We start from the raw sequence: 24,734 nt of genomic DNA, 5'->3' as shown, positions 1-24,734 counted from the left end.
GAACCCTATGCAACCGCAGATAAAAGACACGCAATATGCCCAGTGTGGAAAGCGATGTGAATACAATTATAGGGAAACCCTAAGCTTCAAAGAGACGAACTTATATCAAAAGTGCACTCAAGCATAGCAGACAACAAATTATAATCAAAGACTTTTAATACCAAACGTAACGAACGCTAATTACAAATAATAACTCACTTTTTCGGCTGAAGGCATAAGGCCAATTGCACCCTTATCATATATCTATGCATATAAAAAAGATAAAAGAACAATAAAATTTCTATTCTTCAACTATTATACAACAAGAAAAATTCTTCCTTTAAAAAGTATATTATATTTTGTTTTTCCAGCTAAATTAATTATTGTTTCTTTTTTGGGGTAGTTTGTTTGAAACCTTTCAAATGACTCACACCATAATTTACACTGATTTTTCAATAAATGTCATAGAACTAGAAACCTTTATACTTTTTGATCAAAGAAAAGGTAAAAAGGATCAATGTGATATTTATGTTGGGATCGAACTGTAAACATGTTCATACTCCTAGAATATAAGTATAAACATTTTGATTCTTGATAAAAGAAAATCATACACAAAAAATAAATCATTTCGCTTATGTCTCGTTTTTAGGCAGTAACAATATTTTCGATACAAGAAATGATCGTACGTGTACCCTTCGTAGTGCCTAATCATTTTTTGTAAGTCTCGTTTTTGGCCACTAGGTATGTAGATCACGTTGGAAAGTATTATGTTTGCCCATTTTCCTTTGTGCTTCAAATCAATATTTGGTAGCATTTACTTTATTTAATCTGGACAGCGGCTTTACATGGCTTCAAGCTGGTGTTTAAGAGTACTCTATCTTTCACTTTCTTGCACAGAGATATTTGGCTTTACATAAGTCCAAAGATTTTTTATTCACCAAGTCACGCCGATCCTTTGCAATTTTTAGATCCTTCTCCATTCCTTTTTGTCTTACTAATAGATTCGAGGTCGCATTAAAATATGGAATAAGCAACTAGAAAATAGTACACATTTGTTTGACGATTAAAAGCTTTGAAAGAAAAGAAAACTTAAGGACTTAATTTTCGTGCATAAATTTATTAATTGTGAGAAAACCTTATTGTTTGTTTTACCAATAGAAACAAATTAAAAACAAATTTTAAGCAAAAAATATTAAAACCTTGAAATCTAGGTTCTACTACACTTTACCGGTTTCAACTGGGGAAAGAAATGAAGTTTAAAAAAAAGCGATGGCCAGGAAAGACTTATCAGTAAATGAGCGTCAAATAATTATGAATTGCCATGAGCAAGGTCCTTCATAGAAGGACAGGTCAGGAACCTATAGTATCCATAATACGAAGACGTAAGTGGCAACGGATTGCACATACGCTTCGAAAAGGTAACGACTGCATTGCCAACAGGCCAAGCAATGCAGTGGAATACGCTCACACAAGCAGGAAGAAGAGCTGGACGACGAGAAGCACATGGCGCAGGATAGTTGAGGCGGAATCAGAATCACTAGGCAAGAGTTGGAGTGAGCTGAAACACATCTCCGGAAACCATACACGATGGCACATAGGCATAGCAGAAGCCCTATGCCCCTTAAGGGGTTCCAAACGGACTTAACAGGTCTGAGGACCTACATAAGTAAGTAAGTAAGAATGAGCAAGGAAAAAGTTATGCGGACGGAAGGGTCGTCCAACGACCCAAATCTACAATTCAAAATGTGATGACCCTTTACAATAAGGAAAACTGGAAAAAAAAGTTAGGTCTGGTCGTCCGGGGAAGCTTACTGAAAGAGATGAACGAAAAATCGCTGGTATTATAAAAAGATCAATTTAAACTGGTATAATGATGTACATATGTTATCCGGTAGGGTCGGGAATTTGAAAATCATTGAAGGGATTATGAATAAGGTCTTTTTAAAAATTAAAAAAAAACTTTAAAAAAAAGTGAAGAACAACTTGAGATCGTACTTATTTCAATTTCAACTGGATAACGATCCCAAACGGCTACAGGTGTTAAGTTGTGGATCGCCTACAACAAGCTCCACCTACTATGTGGAACGTACGACCTACAACTTGTGAACTCTTAGCCAAATCGTTTAAAAAATGTTAGTGGGCTAAAAGGTGTTCCCACAAAAAATTAAGTGATCATATCGTTTACATAAGACATTCAAAACGGAATTTAATTCTCTTGTTTTCCCAGGGTATCAAGACTTTTTCACTATTGTTTCTTATGACTAATAGTTTTATTTTGACGTTTTTAAGATCCTTGAAAGGTGTTTTTTTGTTTCTTGTATTAATTCGTGAAATAAACTTAAATTTAAATAAATCAAAACATAAATTGAAAATTGTGTCTAAATACCATATATCAAGAATAACCCTACGGGTACCATTTTGCTCGACACTGTATCTACAAATTTTAGATCAGATTGTCGCATGGTTTTAATATCCTACACTTACATATATCCCTATTATGGTGGGCGAATCGAACATTTGAAGTGAGATATTTTCATTAACGAACTAACACAATCGACATACCACGGTTGGCGAACTTTACATTTCGAGTTGGAAATTCAATGCTACCATACAAAAAAATAACAGTCATAAATAAATGTCAACTCATGAAATTTCAAAAAAACCGTTGTGTTAATTAATTGATAATTTTCATATTCAAACCAAAATGAAAAGCAACTTAGATTGTTTTCGACTGCTCCAGAATGTTCGAGACAACTCTAATTTCTTGGAACTTCCTAACCATCTGTAAGTAGAACAAATATTTTTTACCTACAGGAAGTTCTTTTAATTCTAATTCATTTCTCAAGTTTCAGATCATATTTTCGACTAAATAAGGAAGCGTTTATATTCGTATTAAACAAGTTTGAAGGCCAATTTAAAAATGCAAGCACCTCCTTAATTCCTTCTATACTAAAATTAGCTTCTGCCCTTAGGCTTTTTGCTAGTGGGAGTTATCAGATCTCCGTTTCACTAGTATTAAAAGATTGTGTGTGCAATTGAGGACAAATCATGTCCAACCTGGATCAGTCTCAACATTTCATCCGATGAGAAACAAAACGAACGAAAGTACTTTTTTTTTAACTGCCAGGAGTAAAAGGATGTGTTGACGGAACCCATATAGGAATCGTTGCTCCGATTGAGTTGCGTCATCAGTATCTTAGCAGAAAAGGATATTCCAGTTTAAACGCAATGATAATTCGTTTTTCCCCGAGAATAGGTTTTGGTTTTTAGTGCAAGTTTTTAAGGCGTATGAAATGAGTATTCGTTATATTGACCCATGATTCCTTTGTATGGAACTGTAGTTATCTTAAGTAAGTTCTTGCCTTTTTCTTTTCCATCGCGAGTAGGTGGCTCAAGTGGGTTGATGGTTCTACTAAATTGGTCCCAATATTCTTTTTTTTTTGAAGAACCAAACTCTCCAACACCTCTCGCTACAGTCGGGTTCGATTTCATCAGTACGACTTATTTGTATTAGTTCTCTTGCAGCTGAATAAAAATGCATTGATTTATGTTATTTTATAAAAGAAATGAAATATACATTGTTTTATTTTCCGACATTTCTTTTACATAAGCTTCGACCTTTTCTCACACAATATGAACGTTCGACAAATAATAACACGAATGACGTTCAAATCAAATCAACGAACAATTCGATAGCGACAATTGAGTGAGATCAATCTTCGAAAAATTTATGACATTTAAGTCGAATCAACGGTTCTCAAATCGCCAACGGTAATACAAATTTCACACTCCCACACGTTTATTCATTCGACTCTCCAATGGTAATAGGGGTGTTAATATCGTCGTCGTTCTATGAAAGCTCCCTAAGTCCATTTTCCGTTAAAAAATGAAATCAATACACTAAGTTAATGCAAATGACAAAATTTATATTTTTTCAAAACTCCCTAAGCTTAACGATGCACCATTTTTAAATTATAAAGAATTAAAACTCCCAAAATCTATTAATTTACATGTTGATTTGAAACTTTTAATGCAAATATCTCAAAACACAAAAAATGGACTTAGGGAGTTTTAATAAAACGACGACGATATCATATATACACCCCATTTATCAGGAATAACCCCACGGGTACCATATCTTTTGCTCGACACTGTCTCTACAAATCTTAGGTCAGATTGACGAGATTTTAATATCCTACCTTAAACTTGTACAAAGAGGCACCATACTCATCAACAACATTTCCAAACTCTTTTTCGTTCAAGTTAGAAGCAAAATAGTCTTCCTGTGACACAAAGGAACAGATCAATACCAAAAAGAAATCGCAGCAATTCCCAACGATGTCGATTAGAAAAAAAGAAACTTCCCAATTTCCAATCAATGCCAACAGAGTTTTGAAATAAAAACCACAAATACTTTTTGTTCATTTTTTAAATGGTTGCTTAAAATAAAATCATTTTTTTATTTTTTTGTTTGTTTTTCTTTTTTCATCTTTCAAATTATTATAACAATAGTATTATTAATTAATATTTTTTTTAGTTTTTCTCGCGCATTTTCTTATATATTTTTTTTTAAAGATTTTGTTTTTGTTTTATTGTTTAAATCTTCCTTCTTCACTATATATGCATGTAATGTAATATGTGTTTGTTTGTTGTTTTGTTTTTGTTTTTCTTTTTCTTGTAGTTATCAACTTTTAAAAAAAAAATTATAATAAACTAAAACAAATAGTAGAATTAATAAAAAAAAATCAAAGAAGAAACGAATAATATAATTACTATATATAAAATAAAACTTATATTATGTAAAATTCCTCAGTATATTTTTTTGTATTTTTTTGTAATTTTATTTGCATAATATTTTTGCATCTTTCTAATATTGGTATAAAAAACATTACAACACCGCATCATATTGATTTTATTTATATATTTTTATGTATATATATTTTTTTGTTTTTGTTTATTAATAAATGTAATTCTCTTTCATTTCTCTTTATCTACCATATGTTCATTGCCTTTTTTTCTTTTTCTTTTAGTTTAATAAATTTAATAAATTCCTTCTAAACTTTTGCGCATGCGACACACCGCCCAAATCTAATCTTCTTTCATCTTCGATTCTTCTTCGTTCTTTTTTTGTTAAATGCTCTAAAAAATAATTTAAATTTTAAGGGAAAACAACAAAACTTGATCTTATAAATGTTAAATTTGTAAATATGTTTGTTTTTATTTTTTAAACGTAATAAAAAAAGGTTTAACAAATTTTGAGTTGGACTTGCCATCAATAAATAAAATTAGAAACAAATAGGATAATAAAAAGGGAAAGGGATTTTGGTTGGGTTGGGTTTGGGTTGGGTTGGGATATTTGTTTGTTTTTAGGTACAACATTAATCTCTGCAGATCTTGAGGCGGTGGCCGCGACGGGCCATCTCTTTCTTCTTCTTCTTCTTCTTCTTCGTCTATCAGTAAATTCCACTCCACTTCTTGTGATCAAAATCAAAGAAACAAACCAAAATTAAATAAAATCGCTGGTGAAGAATATTTTTCTAGGCTTTAGTTAAATTTCTTCAGTAAATGTTGTGTTGTTTTTGTTGTTGGTTTTAAAGAGTTGCAGATTGCAGCGTGTTGTTTTTATCTTAATTTTTTTTTGTTTTTTTATTTTTATGTATTTTTGTTTTTTAAGTGCAAGTCGGTCTAGGCATTCAGTTTCCTTACAAAATAATTTTCGCATCGAACAATCGTCGTCAGTAGGTGTCATCGTCGATCATGTGGTGTTGCTGATGCTGATGATGTATCGCTGGGCCGTTGTCCATGACACCACCTCCGACGCTTGCTCCTCCACCACCACCTCCGCCAGCACCATCATTCCTTTGTAAGGGCGGCGACGGGGTCATATTGTACACTTTGTTGTTGCTCCGAGGAAAATAACCGCTGCTAGGTTCTGTCGCCGATATTTGCTGGTTGCCATTCGTGAGACGCTGCTGCTGAGCAGCAGCTGCTGGGTCCGTCAACCTATTGGCTTGGCCAGATTGATGTTGGCCTGCCGCAGCTGCTGCTGCTGCAGTAGCCGCCGACGAGGTCAACATTTTATCGTACTCACTAACAAGACCCTTAATGTGGGCCAGCTTCACGTGCAAGTAGTCGAATCGCATCTTGTCTCGTTGGTGGGCTTTCTCGTTGCGAATGCGCTCGTACTGGTTCACTATCTCCTTCTTTATGTTGCTGTAGTCGGCGTCATTGCGAGCGCTGTGCAAACGTTCGGCCAACATCTGAAATCGCTTACCAACGTTGTCGATCTGGCTCAAGAGCTGGCGGTACTCGGCGTAATCGTTCTCAAACTCAGTCTTGTATTGACGACGCTGCTCGATGGTTTGGATCTTGGTATAATTGCTGAAGTCGTAGCGGGGTGGCGGTTGCTGCTGCTGTTGTTGTTGCTGCTGCTGCTGATGTTGTTGATGCTGTTGCAATTGATGTTGCGGATTTTGATTTTGATGATGTTGTTGCGTATTTTTTTGGTGATGATGATGATGCTGTTGTTTTTGTTGTTGTTGTTGTTGCTGCTGCTGCTGATAATGAAGGGATTGATGTTGTTGTTGTTGCTGTTGAGGATGTGTATACTGCTGCTGGGTTGATTTAGTGTGACCACCATAATTACTGCTGCTACTATGGTGGTTTGTTGCTGATGCTGTCGACGTTTGTGATTGCTGTTGTTGGTTATTGGGCGAATATATGACACTCTGCTTGCTGCTGCTGCTACTACTGTTACTATTTAGGATGTTCGGTGACATTTTTAGCTGCTGCTGTTGTTGTCTGCTGCTATTACCACTGGTGCTGTTGTTGCTATAAGGCGATGATCGTTTCTTATCTACCACCAACGAAGATGAAGAAGAAGATGATGTTGTTGTCGCCGCCCCCGTTACATCACTGTAAGGACTCTTGTTGTTATTGTTGTGATATATTTTAAGTCCTCCACCAGATGCACTTGGTGCTCTTCTATTATTGCCCATCGTATTCCCAGCCATTATAAAGTCATCATTATCTAGGACCGAGTAACTCAGATCAACCGAGTTCTCATCTGTATCAATGTGATTTTGTTGATTATTCATATGTATCAGGTTCTGTTGGTTCTTCTCATTGGCACTGGCACTGCTGGCATTGACACTGTCCCTGCTTAGAGGCGGTGCAACGAGAATTGAACTCGCACTGCTGATATTGCTGCTGTTGTCTTTGTTTATGCGACTTATTCGCTGCTTCTTTGCATTGGGATTCTCGTAGCAGCGATCCCGATGGTCCAGACTAGGTGGCCGTTTAACAGCTGGTGGCGGACTGCCATTGTGTGTACTTGTTGGGCTCTGTCCGGACGTTGAACTGCCCGCATCCGAACTTATTGGCGGAGTGAGGTTCTGCGGCTTGCGTCGCTTAAGCATCTGGAGCTCTTGTTCTGTGTAGAACTGCCAATTTTCGTTCACATCGTTCCACATTGGTCGTTTCAGGTTGTATGTGTTGTCACGCATGGTTGATATCTCCTTCAGAATCGTGCTTATCAAAGACTTCTCTCTATCTCGGATGCCTTCGTTGGTCAAACGATTGTAGAGCTCTGGTTTTTTGAAGGGTTTCAGTGCCAGCAAATGGATCAATCGCTCCCGAATGTTGCGCTTGGTAATATCATTGCCTTTGTGGCGGGTTTGATTGGAGTTGTTGCTGCCAATTCCGCCCAGGCTGTTCCCACTTCCCCCCAAGGCTTTACCACTTTTCGTGCGATTATTGGCTGCTGCTAGATTTGGACCGTTCTTGTTGCTATTGCTGCTCGAGTTCATCTTCATCTCTGGACTGTTGCCCCGGAAGTAACCATTGCTTATGCCTGATGTTCCAGAACCAGCTGCCGAAGACAGTGCTGATGATAGGGACGAGGCAGATGTTGGCATGCCAACGAGATTGCTGTTACTGTTGTTGTTGTTGATGTTGGAACTTCTGGACGACGACGACGATGACAACGACGACGACATTGACATTGATGGATTTGGTGATCTTGAGTTTGATGATATCTTGAGGGGGTGTGGGTGGGTGATATTACTACTGCTATTACTCACAATCGATGCATGCGGACTGCAATTATTGGAAGCTGCCGGATCTCGCTTAGGAAGCACATTGCTACTACTGCTGCTGCTGCCGCAACCATTACTACTATTCATATTCAATCCATTTCTACTCCCACTACTTAAATTTCCATTGATATTGCTTCCTCCTAATCCTAAACCCGAACCTAAACTCCCACTTCCACTGCCACTGCCACTACCACTTCCTCCCCCTATACTGTTTTTCAACTTAACCTTCCTGCCAATATCTGTCTGATTGGGCTTAATCTCCCTGGTGCATTTGTCCTTCTGCGTCTTCTCAGCCACAGCCATTCGATGTCGGGTCTTCTCATACACATCATCATTCGCCTGTATCCGCATCTTGTATGGCAGTGTCCCCAACACGTCCAGATCATTCTGAGTCTGTTTTATGCACTCGAACGATCCCTCAATATCATCAATGGCAAATCCAAACTTCTGGCCTTCGCTATCATCGGCTGTGGGAAACGATATCACCCCACCATTCCCGATTACCTGGATCTTGGCTCGGGCGCTACATTTGTTCTCATTCTTCTGGTACTCCTCCACCGCCCGATACGCGGAATCTGTTAATTTCACGAAAATATATTGCTTGCTCTCATCTATCGAATTCTGTGACATTCCATAGTTGCCAGTTTGTATATGAGGAAGCCATTTTGACGACACACATGAATTTGTCATAACTTGTTAGTTCGTCGTTTATGGTTTTTATTTTTTTTATTTCTTATTTTTTCGAGTGCGAACTCGTCAAACTGCGAGTGCTCTCTTTCTTTCTCTCTTGTGTGCTGCCTGTGAATGTGCCTCTACCTCTGCCTCTGGTGGTGGGCCTTCACTTGTCTCCTATGACTATCTTGCTTTATCTTTTTTATTTTTTCGATTCGATTTGACTACTTATTTTAAATAAAATTAAAAAGCCCCCTCCTTCAGCTCGCACCGTCTCTTCTTGACAAAGTATCCTCTCCTCCTACCTTGCGTCGTCGGATCGGTCGTATTCGTATCTAGATTTGATTGCCACTGTTGGAGCTATGATTTGGGGTGATATTTATTTTATTGTTTTTTTTTTTTCTTATTCTTTATTTCTTTTTTTTTAATCACTCACTGTGTCTATTGTTCTTGTCTTGTGGACTTTTGTGATTTATTAATTTGATTTGCAGTTCGATTGGCTTTTCTTTAGTTTTGAGCTAGAAGCTACCAATTAATTGGGTTAAGGTGCAAACAGAAACAGAAACAGACGTGTAAACTTTCAACGGTATGTTATGATCTGTTTTCGATGCGAGTCGATTCAATTCGATACGATTCGCGATGCAGCACAGCAGCAGTCAGTCACATCCACCGTCAATTCAATTCACTTCACTCTCGTCTCAACTCGGCTCAGAGGAAAATCCCCTAAATAATTAGGAAAAAATAAAAAAGGAAAATCCTCTTGATGTCGTTGATGTTCGTTCGTTGTGTCTGCCTTCCCTTTTTAACGCACGCATAAACTGCAAAGTTAGAGCACAGCAGCAATACACAGAGAGGAAGGAGGAAAAACAATATTTAAAAAAAAAGAGAGCAACAATCGAAATTTCAATTCTTTTCGAAGTTATTTTTTTTTTCATCTGCAAAAAGCAAAAATTTCTCAACTATTTTCGACACCTTTTTGAATACTTTGTGTGATTGAAAGTCCAAAAATAATGTTTAATGTTGTTCCTTGGGTTAATTTTCTTTGTTTTTTATTGGGGAATCAACTTTTGAGTCGCAGGACGGCGATGGAAAAGGGAAAAATTCCGCGACGACGAACCTTCACGGCACTTTCATAATTTTTTGTATTATTTTATTTCTCTCCTCGTCGTCGTAGCTTAGTCGTCGTCGATTGATTCGTATTTTCAATTTTCAGTCTCTTTTTCTTATTTAATTTCGATAAACTTGTGATTTATTGAATATGGTAGGTATTTTTCTTTTTTCTTTTTATTTCACACAATTATTGAATTGAAATTTTGAAGAAGAAAAATCGCACTCACGAGCAGAAGAAGTCAGTCCCCGAAAAGAAGCACACAGTCAGTTCAGTTTCTTTAGAAAAAAATAAAAAGAGTTTAGGAGCAATACTTTCACTTTATTTTTCAATGCGAACCGTTTGAAATGGAGTTGGAATTTTTAATGCAAATTAAACACTAGTTTGTTGTTAGGTAATGGAAGTTTGAGAATGTAATTAATTGGCATTTAGAATGAGTAAATTTGTAAAATTAAATTTTTCCAACCAACAAGAGACCCAAGTCAAAGTCAAAAATCACGTCATGGCTGCCACGTCCAAGCAACAATGAATCGAAATTGTATGGAATTATGTATGTGTTAGATAGATTGTTCTCGCTCTAACTTACGATTCTTAAATGAGGGAATGCGTGGAATTGATATATATGAAAGAGATGGAAAAATTATATAGAGAATAGTTCCAAAAGATAAAGGGTAGGCGAGGTAGAGGGCGAAAAATGTCAGTGCGCATTGTTTTCAAGGCGACTTGCAGTATTCGAAGGTGTTGGGATTTTTTATTGTGTTGACTAGTTGATTAGTTTTAAATGAGTTCGAAAAAGATATTAATTACATCTCGTTAGGTTAATCCTTTGTCTGCACTTGGTAAGTCCTTAATAGTACATAGAATAGAATATAAAACTAATGCAATTATCGATATTTTATGTCAGTCAAACTTGTGTTTATTTGTTTTGTATAAACAAAAGAAAAAAAAATTACTTAGGGATGAAGCAACAAGCATCCCAAAAGATGCCAGCCAAGAAATTGCTTAGAAATTATATAAGCCTAATAAAGCGCTCTTCTCATTTCAAAACGTAACGAATCACTGAAAATGGAGGCAGTTGTTACATTAAATGAAGTGCTTGTGGAATGAATTAAACAAAGATTAAAGAAAAGTAGAATTTAATTAATTGTTCCAAGAAATCAAAATTATCTTACTATTAATCAGAGCATGAAATTAAGTCAGTTGATTGTGAGGCCAAATTGCCTAGCTTGTATAATATAAAATGTAAAGTAAAAAGATTATTGAATATAATTCATTTAGTTAAATGCAAATACAGATTAAAAATAACAAAATAGATATCACAGCTATTTTGACCGTTAAGTTGCAAGAAACTAAAGCGTTGGAAATTTAAATATTTGTCTTCGAACTTCAAGCTATACATATAGATTTATTTTTTGTTTGTTTTGGCATCAAATTTCAAATGTTTGACTATTTCACTAAAAAATTACTTAATTTTAATTTGTTTCATTAAAATAATAGATAAATACCTACAAATATAAAAGAAAACAACAAAACAAAATACAAGATGTCAAGGCTTCACGTTAATGAGTTACTTTTTCAATTGTCAAGACATATCAGTCGTATCAAAGGTCCCGTTGAAGGAAATTCGTATTACAAAAGGCAACATAAAAGTGTAGTAGCTTCAATCTTAAATATTTTGTTCATTCTTTCATTGAAATGATAGGTACAAATATTAAAGACAGCACCAAACAAAATACAAGAAGTTAAGGCTTTAACGTTAATGAGGAAAGGAAATTCGTACTACTAAAAAAAGCAACAAAAAAGTGTCGTTGCTTTCAATCCATATATTGGGACACATATTTTGGACTTGGTAAAAAGTGTACTTTGGTTACGACTGCAACTATGATCTTTTTTTGCCATTTTAAGTTCTAAAAAATTATTATTTCTAAATAAATGAAGAATTTATTAATACAAAAATATTTTGATTTGTTCGAACAAAATTCTTTAAAAAAATATATATATTAAAGTTCATCTTATCGAATAACTTGTGCGAAGCATTTCTTATGTTAGTATTTTGTATAAATCCATAAGAGTTGAGAAATATTTGTTAGCTAAATGCTTGATAGATTGATCTTTGTAAATTTGGATCAGTTAGTGTTTGTATTCGATACTTACTTTTGCCTCTTAACTCGCAATAAAACACTTTTATAATAAACAGATAGCTTGTGATAACTGATGACTTCCATGGTTTTCTTTTAACCAAATGTTAAGAAAAACGATGGAAAATATCAAGAAAATATATAAGTTATTTTCAAACAAAATGCAAAGGTTCCACTCGACAAATTGTCAAGTCAGTTGAAAATAAAAATTATGTTTCAAACATCTAAATTTGGGATTTTGTACATATAAACATTTAGGAATTGTTAGAAAAGAGCCATTTGTTCCAATAAATGTTCAAAATAGTCAAACAAACTAGTCTTTTTCCATTTGTTTGATCTGCTATTACACTTTTTCTTTGGAGCAATGGCTCTTTGTGAAAGATAAAACAAAACAAAGCTGTTTGATGGTTTTGATAATGTTCTATAATTTAACCAATTATGTCAAGCAAGAAAAACCTTCATAGAAAACCTTGGGATAGATAGATACCTATTTAGAGTAGAGAAATGTTCCCAAATTAAGGAAGATTCGTATTCCGACAAAAGAAAGAAGATTAACTTAACTTATTGAATATTACGTTAACAGTGCAGTCTAAAAAAAATAGAAGGGGCGACTTTCCATTACCGCAGCACGAATTTCCTTCTGATTTTTTTTTCACAGTTAGGTAGGTGTCTCAATAGAACATGTTTTAAATATTAAGGCGAGGAAACAACTTTAAGTCATACTTTTTTTGTATTGCATTTTTTGAGCCTAAAATAAGTTTTTTTTAATTGATAGCATGGCGTGCTTACAGCTAGGAATGTAAAAAAAATCAAATATGGCAACACTGAACAAAAACATGGAAGAAATATAAAAATCAACCATTTATGCTTGTTTTGAATGGAAAAAAGTGAACTATGTAAATTAATTCAAAAAAGAAATAAATATTTCCTCGCTCTAAAAACACTAGTTTATTTATTTGAACATATCTATCAAATAAAAAAAAACGCGAGTCGAAATTCGTGCTGGAAAGTTGAGCCAGGATAAGGACATTCTGGAAGTGTACCATACTTTTCAATTACTACTAAATTTTTAGACTTTAAAGATCTAAGAAAAATCCAGATCAATTTTTCTGTAGATCAATATAACCCTCTCAACTTCTTTCCAATATATTTTGAAAAAAAGTCCCAAATACAAAATAAAACCCTTATCAAAAAGTGATAAATCCCATTTGGCCGTCATGAGCACTACTCTAATAGAACAAAATGGAATTTAAATTTCCCAAGTAAATGTCACCCTCCTACTCTATAGCCATCTTGTTCATCCGTACTGTTTTTCTCGCTTTACATAATTTGTAATTAATCCCAATGATTATTGAGATTGAGGGCGCAAGCACAAGCCACAAATTATCCGTTCGATTGCACCTGTCAACAAGTAAACCGATATGCGCCTTAGAAAAATACTGCAACAATCCATTTCCATTTGTTCCTGAAAAACAAATCGTGGGAACAGTGCTGAAGCACGTACACAACCTTGGGTATGTTTACTGGAATTTGGAACAGAAATTTTCTCGATGCGTTCACTCAGGAGCGAGACAACTATATTATTTATTTTTTTTTTTTCACGAAAAAAAAAGAAAATTCAACATTTTCCATTTTCAAGTTGACGTATTAAGTTTTTCAAATTTTCATCGAAATTAATTACTCCCACTGAATGCAATTAAAACTAACACTTTTTCTAAGACCTGACCTAGACGAACTTTTGGAAATAGCTTTGTTTGGACACACAAATTGCATCATGAACATGGCACGCGGGAACAAAAGCAAATTTGGCACACCATTTGCAATTAACAAATACCGGCTTAAAACTAATGCACTTACCTTGCAAAGTATCTTCGTTTTCTTCTTCGGATGCCATATTATCAGTTAAACGTTGTTTTCACTTAATTAAATTACTTAAAATGACAAAATTTGCCGAAAAATCAGCAGCCAGAAGTAATGGACGTCAAATTTGTCCAAAAGCGGCTTCTAACATGGCGGAGCGGAATGGTGTAATTGTGGTATTGGTATGTGTGCGTTTGGACTGAAAGTCAAAACAAAAGATGGAATTGAAATCTATGTTATCGGAATACATTGGTATTTTTTTGAACGACTTTAACATTTAAGGTTATAACAGAATGGTTCAGGATTTTTGAGTTACAGATGAAATTTATATTTTATTAATATAAATGTTTCATTTTATATATATACAATTTCAATTTGTTTGAGTAAAGGAAGCCAAACAATTTTGTTTTTTTATTTTTAGTTATTAACTACCATCGGTTAACATCATAGAAATGAATCATTGAAATTGTTTCCATTTCTGTAATAACGATCATTGAAAATAACTGTCATCAGACGTTTTTCACTTTAAGCTCAGTGAAAAACACTCAACACATCAAGTACGCTCTGAGCAAAGATTGATTAGAGCCCTCCGATTTATTTGCTAACTGAACTGTCAAAAGTTTTATGAAGCCAGCCGGGTTTAGCTTTTTACTCCATATTAGATCGTTTATTTAATTGAGAGCTCATGGAGTGTACTCCAAGCTGTAATTGAAAAAAAGATGAATGACGAAAGCTCTCTCTTTGACATCCTTTGGAGAGGATAAAGAGAACTATAGTCTTTCGAACACCTATTAATACAAAATTTGAAATTGAAAATCACCAGATTCTTTTTGTAAAAATAATCGCAATTCATAAAAATGAGTAGTGAAAATAAATTTTATTTTTGGAAAGGATGCAATGACTTTTCGCAAAATGTTTGTTAATACAGCGGTTACGTCAACCACTCGATCGACGTTAAGTGTGTCTTAGTTCTTATTTTCTTCGAATATGTATTTAACAAATCTTTGAAATTAAAAATAAGTTATGTTAATTTTTCGAAAACACAAAATTTTAAAAATTTTAAATTAAAAAAATTCCATATCAAATTGTAATCATTAACACTTTAGCAGGACTAATGGTGTCTCACTTCTTATTCCTATGTAAAAATAAATTGTCATATATGTTTAGAATTCGTGGGGTAGTGGTTAAAGCGTTTGAATGTTTTGTCATTTCTGAGTTCCGTATTGCTGCTTGTCCCTACTAAGAGAGTTTTGTCCACGGCTACTGCCTTTTGCAAATAATTAACAAATCCTCAAAGAGTAATTCTTATATTCTCCAATTAGCCGTTAAGATTTTTCATTAAAGCATCCGTGGTATTACTCTTACAATTCAGAGTTGTAAAAACATATTCGTGCTGTGGAAACATATTTTGATAGTAGTAATTTTAACATGGATGCTCCTATTCAAAGGCCTATTTCTTAACGTGGTCACCGAACTGTCTCGCCGCGTTTTATTATCACCATGATCTTATCTTGATCATGGATTTACATGCATTACAACAGCAAATCAAGATCCAGCTTTGTGTTTGGATCTTAATTTGAAATCCAAAATTTATTCCTCTCGCACAATTTGTAATATAACATGTAAATGTTGGTATCACTATAAACTATTTAAAATATAATCCATATTGCCATAGTTACATTTCCATCCGACTGAAAAAAAATATTTTAAATAAAAAGTAAGCAATTTCAAAAAACACAAAACAAAAACATTTGACAAAATAAAACACAAATTAGTGAACTTAAAATGAATAAGTGTAAAAATGTACATTTGGTCCAATTAATGGACAACAACAACAAAATATTCATGGAATAAATATTCTTTGGGCTACTCTGCTTTAAACGTCAAACAATTCCCAAATCTGCAACCACACAAACAAATTAAAAAAATGGATGAAGCAGAAGTCAGAAAAGGATAGCAACTTCGATAAATCATAAATTTCATAAGCATATGTATATCATGGTTTATTAAATTATTTTCCTAGCAACTTTTCTCCTTTTTTAGTTTAGTTTTTGAATTAATTTTTTTTAATTAGTTTTGATTTGTATTTTGTGTTGTCATCCCAGTCCTGCTATACGAAATACGATGCAGAAGCATTGGCTATGACAAAAGCGGGTGAAAGCACCTTGGGTCGGTTCTTCGTGTGATCTGCGATCCCGTATGCATCAAAGGGGAATGGAGGAGAAGATGGAACGACGAGCTGTACAGCGACGTAGACTTAGCCAGAAGGGTAAAAGTCCAACGACTAAGATGGCTGGGTCACGTAGAGCGCATGGAAACCAATACTCCGGCCCGAAAAGTCTTCGAATCCACACCCACAGGACAGAGCAGTAGAGGAAGGCCGCGGATCAGGTAGCGAGGGACCGAGCTAGATGGAGAAGTTTGTTGGGTGAGGTCCTATTTCACACAGGACTATAGCGCCACCTTAAGTAAGTAAGTAAGGAAATGGATTTTTGATGTTTTCGTTTTTAAAAGTGAAATGAAATGTGATATTTTTTTGTATGTTCCTATAGTTTTAATTAAAGAGATAGTTATTGTTTTTAATGAATTTTTGTTTGTTTTTAGTTTAATAAAGAAAGTTTTATTAAAATATTTGTGTGATGCCTAATGGTTTTCATATTTGAATTACATGTCTGTTTATTAATTCGTCTAGTAGCTGCTGCCGCCTATTACTGTTTAACGTCTCTGTATGAAAATCAAGCTCTGGAAACGATTCGAACTGATGGTTTTCTTCTAACTCGTCGTTGTTATCTACACACATGTTATATAATATGTATGCGCAGACTAGCCAAGTCATCGCAGAGTTTAAGTTTGTTTGCTCGGAAACGAGTTTTTAGTAAACCAAATGAATGCTCTTCTTCGTCCCGAAGAATGAATTTTATTAAATTTACGTTGAGCAGCTGTTGCATTCCCATTGTCTTTGAAGGGATATGGACATGCTGAGTCGCCAAGCAGAAACGAGTTAAAAAGAAAAAGTTTTTCTGTCCACTTGCATGCGTCCTGTATAAATCGGATCTACGTAGAAGTCGGTTGTCGTGCAAGCTCACCGGTTCTCCACAGAAAACATTAATATATTTTTTCTTTGTATTGACAACACCATGCAATAGAATGATGTAGCTATGCTTTCTGTTGAAATAATCTTCTTTGTTTGAAACCAGGGCCTTGATTCTTATATGTGATCCATCAATACATCCCAATATTCCTGGCATCTTTGTTTTTGCCTCCAATGTAGCCATATTTTTGGCAATTTCTTCTCTGCTTCACATATTCATGACCAATGGACATAAGCCACAAAGTCACCCTTTTCACAATACTTCAAGCGGTGGAACGTGATATGGCAAATAAATTATCAATTTCACGAAAAGTATTTCTTTTTCAGCACAAGTTTACGGCAGCCCTCTTCTTGTTGTGGTAACAAATCGTGGCAATAACTTATACTGATCTAGAATAAATTTTAATATTTACATTTAAACGTTAATATAAAATAAGACAAATTTTGTGTATACCTATCAAAATGTAGACAGTTGACCTATGAAGCCGTGGTTTTTAAAATCTACGTCACAAAACGTATGCCTAATTTCCAAAAAATTTGTCAATTTATTCTGATGATTTGGAGGCGTATTTTCGTGTGGACAAAAAAATAAAAATATTTACTTAAAGTTTTGACTGTTTTTTCTGCTTTATTTTGAAAGTTCATTTTTGAAAGAACGAATTTGACACTGCTACCAAACTTTAAATAATAAAAATATGATGATCCAATGCTGTTTTATTATCATCGATCTGATCCGGATCAGATCATGGTGATAATCAAACACGCCTTATTTAAGCTTTCCTAAAATCATGTGTAGTCAAATGAAGACTCATAATTAATGTAAATTTCCAGCAACTAGGTAAATGCTTAAATAGATGTCAAAATCAAAAATTATGATTTTTGAAAGCACCCGTCGAAGGAGAAACCCGCTAGAAGCATGGTCATTGGATCGTGAACCTATAGAGGTGGTTAACCAATTTAAGTATTTAGGTGTTCTATTTTGTAGCAATCTAGATTTCAGGCCCCATGTTAAGGAAAAATGCTTATCGGCAAAAACTGCAATAAACCTTATATGGAACAAAATCTTCTGCAATAAGTACATAGACATCTCAGCAAAATTTAGAGTTTTTGAAGCTACTATAAACTCATGCTTATGCTATGCCAGTCAAGTTTATGGTTACCAAGATCTTGATGAATTTGAGACAGTGCAACGCTTCTTTTTTAAACGAATATTTAAACTTCCAAACTATACACCAACTTACGCTATACATGTGGAATCAGGAATCCCTCCGATTTTTCTAAAAAATCTTAAATTTAATGCCGATTACATAATAAAAGTAATGCAAAGGTCAAATGAAAATCTTTATAAACAAATGATGGATTTCGCATTCCGAAGGAATTTATCGCCGTTTAAAGAATGGTATGAAATAGCAAATGCGCACGGATTTAATCTAAACCTTGGTACAACTTCTCTTGACAATTGGAAAGGTAGGTTTTATGAATGTATTGCGTTGGTTGATGATTCATTGTATCTCAAGTTCTTGAATAGGGCTCGAACCTCTCCAAGCAGATTGGTATATAAGCAACTCAATCACACTTTGTTTGTAAACAATTATTTTAATAGTAATCTTTCTGCAAATCAAATAGGTACTTTGTTTAAAGCAAGAACTGAGATGCTAAATCTGAATTATAAACCTCACAGAAATGATAATCCCAGGTGTAACCTCTGCAATCGAAATGAAATGGAAGATGTCAATCACTTTTTAGCCGTTTGTCCAATTCTACAAGAACTCCGAAGACTTTATTTTTCAAAAAGCTTTCTCAATCACCAGGAAGCGAAACAAATTTTAAACGGAGAGTGGGGTTGGGAGGAACTTTACAATTTTATTGATCATGCCTTAGATTACCGAAACAGTTTTTTAGAGTAATTTTAAATTTTTTAATATATGTATATTTATGTACCATTATCTAAGATGTACCGAGGAAATATATATTATAAACTTGGATATTATGCTTATTTAAATTCAATTTATTTATTCAATTGTCTACATAATCTATTTATAAACTTAATATAATCTTAAACTTTCTTTTTTTTTAATTCTCGATAAATGTCAATTTTCAGGCAGACGGCAAATATATTTTTTGCCATGCTAATGTTCTTATTTAATTTTTCAAATGTATTTCGAGTTTTGTTTAAATAAAGAATTTATAATAATAATAATAATAATAATAACAATAATAAATAGATGTCAGCGCTGGACGATGTCTCTATTCCTTAATTAGCTGAGCAGAGTTGATGAAACCAATATTACAAACATTGAAAATAAAAATAACATAATCTGGGATCACAGATATTGTAGTTCTTTGATATAAATTCTTTGAGACGTGTCATTTTTTAACAAAAATTGCTTTATGTATCTGAGCCTTAAGTTATTATTTTTCTCAAGCAAACTTTTTACTCTTACTGTACCATTGTTCAAACCTAAAATTTAATGAAACGCACTCATCTGTTTGACAGTTCATTAATGCCAAACTGACATTTGGGGCAAAACTTTGCTCTTTGAAAACGTTTAGATTTTTTTATTTTCTTGGTGCAGATTTGTTTAAACAAAAATATTTACAGCGAATAAGAAAACCTTACAAAGCATGACTTATTATTCTCGCAAAGAAATCGAAGATGTCCACTCGGATATTTCATCGATTGTTTCCAAATCGCTAGGCTCTGAAGATCGCACCTTGGTCAGTGCAATCGAGCATTGCCTCTACAATGGTTATGATAAACGACGGATCGGCGATAAGATTGCCTCATCGATGGACGCCAAGAAGGCCTCCCGACTAACAGACAAAATCCTACAACACCTGGAAGACTATCGCAACAGTGCTCAAAAGGCTAAGAAGAGGTCTAACGAGGAGCCTCGAGACAAAGATGTTAAGAAGCAGCGTTTCGAGGATATAAAGGCGCCTCCGATGATAACTGCACCAAAGACAGACGCCAAACCAACTCCTAGTAATCTTAGTTCCACTCAAATCAAGCTCATGATGGCCAACGCACAGAGGGAGATCGAAGAACGGAAGCGAGCCTTAAGCAATCTTAAGGCTCAAGACCCCATTTTGGCTGCAGTTCCTCAAATAGGACTCCCGGTGGCCTTGGCCTCCCAGGTCCTTGCCAAGAAACCCGAAGACGCGGAGAAAGCACGAAAAATTGCAGAACTCCAGGCCCAAATCCGAGCAAAACTTTCGGGAACCTTGGCCAGCATAATTCCACCGGTCGTAGTACAGGATCGCCCTAAGCCATTGATTCTGGACGACGAAGGAAGGACGATCGACAAAAGCGGCAGAGCAGTAAATATTCCCACTCTAACACCGACCCTGAAGGCAAATATCCGCGCCAAGAAACGCGAAGTCTTCACCAAGAACCAAGTTGTTGACAAATCGGGAACCGACGAGACCGTCAAGTTCTTCGACGACCGAATCGCTCTGAAGCCCACTATCCGAAACAAGAGGACGCTCCGGTTCCACGAACCCGGAAAGTTCTTGCAGATGGCCGAGAGAATGCGCATGAAGTCTCAGCTCGAGAAGCTGCAGAACGAGATTTCTCAGATAGCCAGAAAGACGGGCATCAGTTCAGCCACGAAATTGGCACTAATCGCACCCAAGCAGGACACCCCGGATGACGTGCCTAGCATGGAATGGTGGGACTCGGTTATCCTGACTAATGACCTCAATACAATGGACAACAATGGAAAGATCTGCATCCGACGCTCCGCCATCACAAATCTGATTGAACATCCCACACAAATGAAGCCACCAAGTGAGTAAACTTGTATAGCTTCGTACTCGAATGAAGATAAACCCTTTCCTAATTGTTTTTTTCTAGATGAACCTCTTAAACCGGTCTACCTGCCAGTCTTCCTAACCAAGAAAGAACGCAAGAAGTTACGTCGCCAGAACCGCCGGGAAGCCTGGAAGGAAGAGCAGGAGAAGGTTCGACTCGGTCTGGTTCCCCCACCAGAGCCGAAGCTTCGAATCTCTAACCTAATGCGAGTTCTCGGTTCCGAAGCTGTCCAGGATCCTACCAAGATCGAAGCCCACGTGCGGGAACAGATGGCCAAGCGGCAGAAGGCGCACGAAGACGCAAACAATGCCAGAAAACTGACCGTCGAACAGAAACGTGACAAGAAGATTCGCAAGATCAAGGAGGACACCTCCTGTGGGGTTCACGTAAGCGTATACCGCATCCGAGACCTTCAGGACAACGCCAGTAAGAAATTTAAAGTCGAAACCAATGCCAAGCAACTCCACATGACTGGCTCCGTGGTGCTGTTCCGCGATTGCTGCGTCGTAGTGGTGGAGGGTGGACCGAAGCAACAGAAAAAGTACCGCCGGTTGATGTTGACCAGGGTCAAGTGGGAGGAGGACATGGTGAAGAATCCTGACGGCCAGGAGGTGCCCAATTCATGTGTGCTCGTTTGGGAAGGCACGAGCCAGCGACGCCACTTTGGTGAGATCAAATTCAAAGTCTTCCCAATGGAGAAGATGGCTCGCGAGTTCTTCCAGAAACACCAAGTCGAACACTATTGGGACTTGGCGTACTCGGGTGCGGTTCTGGAAGCAGCCACGGACGCATAAGAGATAAGAAAATTGTAGACTAGTTTTGGATGAGAATTGAGAATAAAAACAAAGCATATTTTTTCGGACAAGATTTGATCACTTGAGATGGTTTTTTACTTTGTGTACCAAAACATGCTTAACAGTACTGAGGAGCCTCTGGTTGATTTCCTGAGCGTAGTTTGTTATCTTCTCAATGGTTTGGTAGGTCATGTAGCCCTTCTGGAAACATTCGGCAACTTGATTGACGGCCGCCAGGCTTGCGATGACACAGATACCGTGTTCCAGAGTTGTTTCTCCGTTTTCTACCCTCATTTGGACGAGTTCTTCTTCGGCAGCTGAAATGGGAACACGTGTTATCTCGGAAAGATGACATCCTTTTTATTTATCAAGCTTACCAGTTGGATTGATAAAGATATGATGGCCAATGTTGCATATGGTCGATGAGGTTATAACATCATAGATTGGGATTCCACCCTCGGCTAAGGCTGCTCCACAGCAGTTGATAGCGGAACTTAGGGCACAACCATCATCTTGTAGGATGTAGACCATGATGTCTATCTGAAAGTTGGGGAACTCGTGTAAGCAGATAACCGGTTCGAGCGCTTTTTTCAGGGCCACACTGAGGAATTGTTCCTTTTTGGTGAGGTTCTGGGTGCGATCGATGGTGGCAAATGGAGCGTATTTCAAATCACATGAAATAATTCCTAGGGCACTACGAGAAAATCATTTTAACTGTGTCAATGGGGGTTTATCAGCATTTTCAAGGCACTTACTTTTTCTTAGATTGTTTGCTTATTTCTCGAGGTGGGAGTATGGCAGCCATCAGTTTGGTATTTCCGTACTCCAGGTAGGCAGAGCCCTTGACTTGAGAGAGGATGCCGACTTTGAGGACTGTAAATTAAAAGTTTTATTTAGACTTTAGATTCCAAAGGCAGTCCAAATGAACTTCGGTCTTACATGTTGGCCTAGGATCAAGTTTAAGATCTTTTTCATTGTTTTCCAATGGTTCATCTGTTTTAGTGGGTTTGATATAAATTGTGTACGGTACCGAAGATTCGGGATAGAGTGATTTCCTATTGCTGGGCGGCATATTTGATTGTTTTAATTAAAATTGTGTTCAAATAGAATTAATTTGAAATAAAAATAATAATTGTGTTCCAACGAAAGCGCGGTGTGAAATGTCAAAGAGTGAGTGCATTCAGGAATAAATGTAGGTAAACAGTTCCAAGAAAAACAAAAAACCAAATGGAATGAAGTGAATTCCACCGTACACATTAGGCCCAGTTTACATTGAGTCAGTTTACACTCAGAGAAGAGCTCCTCTTTATGTGTTATTTTTTTTTTTCTTACTATTTTCAACTATCCTTAACGTTTGCCTGGCCAAAAGTTCGAGATTTTCACAATTTGTAATAAATGCATGACATCAAAAATAACACAATTCATTATTAAAAAATTGAATATTCATGATTTGTTGCAGCTCTAGGAGATGAATTCAAAGTGTAGGCTGTCAAAGTTAATTATTTGCTTACAAACAAGAACATTTTATGATTTTTGCAACAAACCAATGTTTTCGTTCGCTCGTCAATTCCTTTTTATTCCTTTGATAAAAAAAAAGTAAATGTTTGTTTCAGATTTTGTTTTAAAATGCATTATTTCTCGGTTATTTTGGGAAAAGCTTCAATTTTTCATGTGTTCGTCACTCTGTGATTCAATTATAAAAATAGTTGTTTCCATTCTTTGAGTTCTTAAATGACTCTTATATATTCCAACACTTAGTAACAATGACACTTGAAAGATTTTTTTTGACATAACAATAATATTTAACAATGTACGAAAAAGAATAAACCATATTCATTCACTTGAAGTGAGGCTTTATTTAGTAAATATATAAGATTTTCCTTGCAGTTTTGTTTAGGTTAAAGTGGTTGTCCAAGATGGAAACGGACACACTTCAGCCAGTTAAATAGCCCATTGTGATGGAGTTTTGTTTAGTCACCAACAAAATATAAATATATGTTTGTTGTTGAACAAAATATGTAATCATGTAATATGAACAGAGTTTGACTTTTAATTTTCTCTGCACTTGATGTGATTAAAAACGAAAGGTAAAAAAAAAACTTTAAGAAAAGTGTTAAATTGATGAATATAAAATTGAAAAACACTCTAATAAAAATATAAATCATCTGTAGTCAAGTTACAAGCTTAAGCTAGCAGCTGATTCATAAAGCCATCAAAGTATGCGTGACACTTCCCTTAAAATTATGGTATTTCCCCTAGAAACTCACGAATTAATTTTATGTATGCGTGAAAACAAGCCAAATGGGGTTTGAAAGATGATACATACGAAGGATTTAAATCTTCATATAGCGTTTTCTTTTTTCATAAAATTAACAACTAAATTAATTGTCAGATTTGTCTTAAATTTTCCAAAAGTTAGGTCTCCTCAAGTGTACTCCTCTTCATGAAATCCTATTATAGGAGTTGCCATAATAGAGATATGAGGGTACACACATTTTGGTAGATTCACATTTATTTGCCCATGCAATTTCTGCATTATAGGAAATTCGATAAATGCACAAGTCAAGATGATAGTAACAAGTGAAACGTATCTCTTCGTTTCCATCAGTGTTTCTAAAATGTAGCTTTACATTTCTTCTTTAAATTTACATTTCTTCTTCAAATTTAAAGTTTTGTTAGTATTTTCCTGTTTTTAAGAATTTCAGTAAGGCTTCCTTCTGATTTTGAGGTTTCTGCTACTAAATTGCAATATTTTTCTTACATCAGCGAGATACATCTCTTACATCAGCGAGATACATCTCTTACATCAGCGAGATACATCTCTTACATCAGCGAGATACATCTCTTACATAAGCGAGATACACCTCTTACATCAGCGAGATACATCTCTTACATCAGCGAGATACATCTCTTACATCAGCGAGATACATCTCTTACATCAGCGAGATACATCTCTTACATCAGCGAGATACATCTCTTACATCAGCGAGATACATCTCTTACATCAGCGAGATACATCTCTTACATCAGCGAGATACATCTCTTACATCAGCGAGATACATCTCTTACATAAGCGAGATACACCTCTTACATCAGCGAGATACATCTCTTACATCAGCGAGATACATCTCTTACATCAGCGAGATACATCTCTTACATCAGCGAGATACATCTCTTACATC

General features: G+C 35.7%; 4 protein-coding genes across 5 annotated transcripts in view; 1 reads left to right on the top strand and 3 right to left on the bottom strand.

The window, feature by feature from the left end:
- The window catches only part of LOC129942440 (chromodomain-helicase-DNA-binding protein Mi-2 homolog), a 31,954-nt gene extending 17,942 nt beyond the window's left edge, over positions 1 to 14,012 (bottom strand). For both annotated transcript variants that reach the window (XM_056051366.1, XM_056051367.1), the window contains exon 1: positions 13,851 to 14,012. In XM_056051366.1, the coding sequence (XP_055907341.1) occupies positions 13,851 to 13,887 (37 nt within the window). In that variant the 5' untranslated portion in view covers positions 13,888 to 14,012. The remainder of the gene's footprint in view (positions 1 to 13,850) is intronic.
- On the bottom strand, positions 4,542 to 10,389 carry LOC129942441 (RNA polymerase II elongation factor Ell). Its single transcript, XM_056051368.1, has one exon. The coding sequence runs from the start codon at positions 8,763 to 8,765 to the stop codon at positions 5,715 to 5,717; it is 3,051 nt and encodes a 1,016-aa protein (XP_055907343.1). The 5' UTR covers positions 8,766 to 10,389; the 3' UTR covers positions 4,542 to 5,714.
- A 5,444-nt stretch (positions 14,013 to 19,456) lies between the features above and the next one.
- On the top strand, positions 19,457 to 21,638 carry LOC129942437 (U4/U6 small nuclear ribonucleoprotein Prp3). Its single transcript, XM_056051364.1, has 2 exons — positions 19,457 to 20,734; positions 20,801 to 21,638. Exons 1-2 carry the CDS (start codon positions 19,570 to 19,572, stop codon positions 21,550 to 21,552), a joined length of 1,917 nt encoding a protein of 638 aa, XP_055907339.1. The 5' UTR covers positions 19,457 to 19,569; the 3' UTR covers positions 21,553 to 21,638.
- On the bottom strand, positions 21,609 to 22,722 carry LOC129942439 (exosome complex component MTR3). The gene is made up of 4 exons (XM_056051365.1): positions 22,492 to 22,722; positions 22,308 to 22,425; positions 21,930 to 22,246; positions 21,609 to 21,869 (listed from the first exon to the last, which is right to left on the bottom strand). Exons 1-4 carry the CDS (start codon positions 22,622 to 22,624, stop codon positions 21,631 to 21,633), a joined length of 807 nt encoding a protein of 268 aa, XP_055907340.1. The 5' UTR covers positions 22,625 to 22,722; the 3' UTR covers positions 21,609 to 21,630.
- Between the last annotated feature and the right edge of the window lie 2,012 nt (positions 22,723 to 24,734).

The sequence above is a fragment of the Eupeodes corollae genome, chromosome 1 (genome assembly GCF_945859685.1).
Source record: "Eupeodes corollae chromosome 1, idEupCoro1.1, whole genome shotgun sequence".
NCBI classification, from domain to species: Eukaryota; Metazoa; Arthropoda; class Insecta; order Diptera; family Syrphidae; genus Eupeodes; species Eupeodes corollae.
Note: the sequence above shows the minus strand (reverse complement) of the source record. Positions and strands in the feature narration are given on the sequence as shown.

Bases quoted from the DNA above. Each gene is read 5' to 3' on its own strand.
- LOC129942441 (XM_056051368.1), bottom strand. From the start codon at position 8,765: ATGACAAATTCATGTGTGTCGTCAAAATGGCTTCCTCATATACAAACT.
- LOC129942437 (XM_056051364.1), top strand. From the start codon at position 19,570: ATGACTTATTATTCTCGCAAAGAAATCGAAGATGTCCACTCGGATATT. The intron at 20,735-20,800 runs GTGAGTAAACTT...GTTTTTTTCTAG, and splicing joins CACACAAATGAAGCCACCAA to ATGAACCTCTTAAACCGGTC.
- LOC129942439 (XM_056051365.1), bottom strand. From the start codon at position 22,624: ATGCCGCCCAGCAATAGGAAATCACTCTATCCCGAATCTTCGGTACCG. The intron at 22,247-22,307 runs GTAAGTGCCTTG...ATTTTCTCGTAG, and splicing joins AGCAAACAATCTAAGAAAAA to TGCCCTAGGAATTATTTCAT. The intron at 21,870-21,929 runs GTAAGCTTGATA...TTCCCATTTCAG, and splicing joins TATCTTTATCAATCCAACTG to CTGCCGAAGAAGAACTCGTC.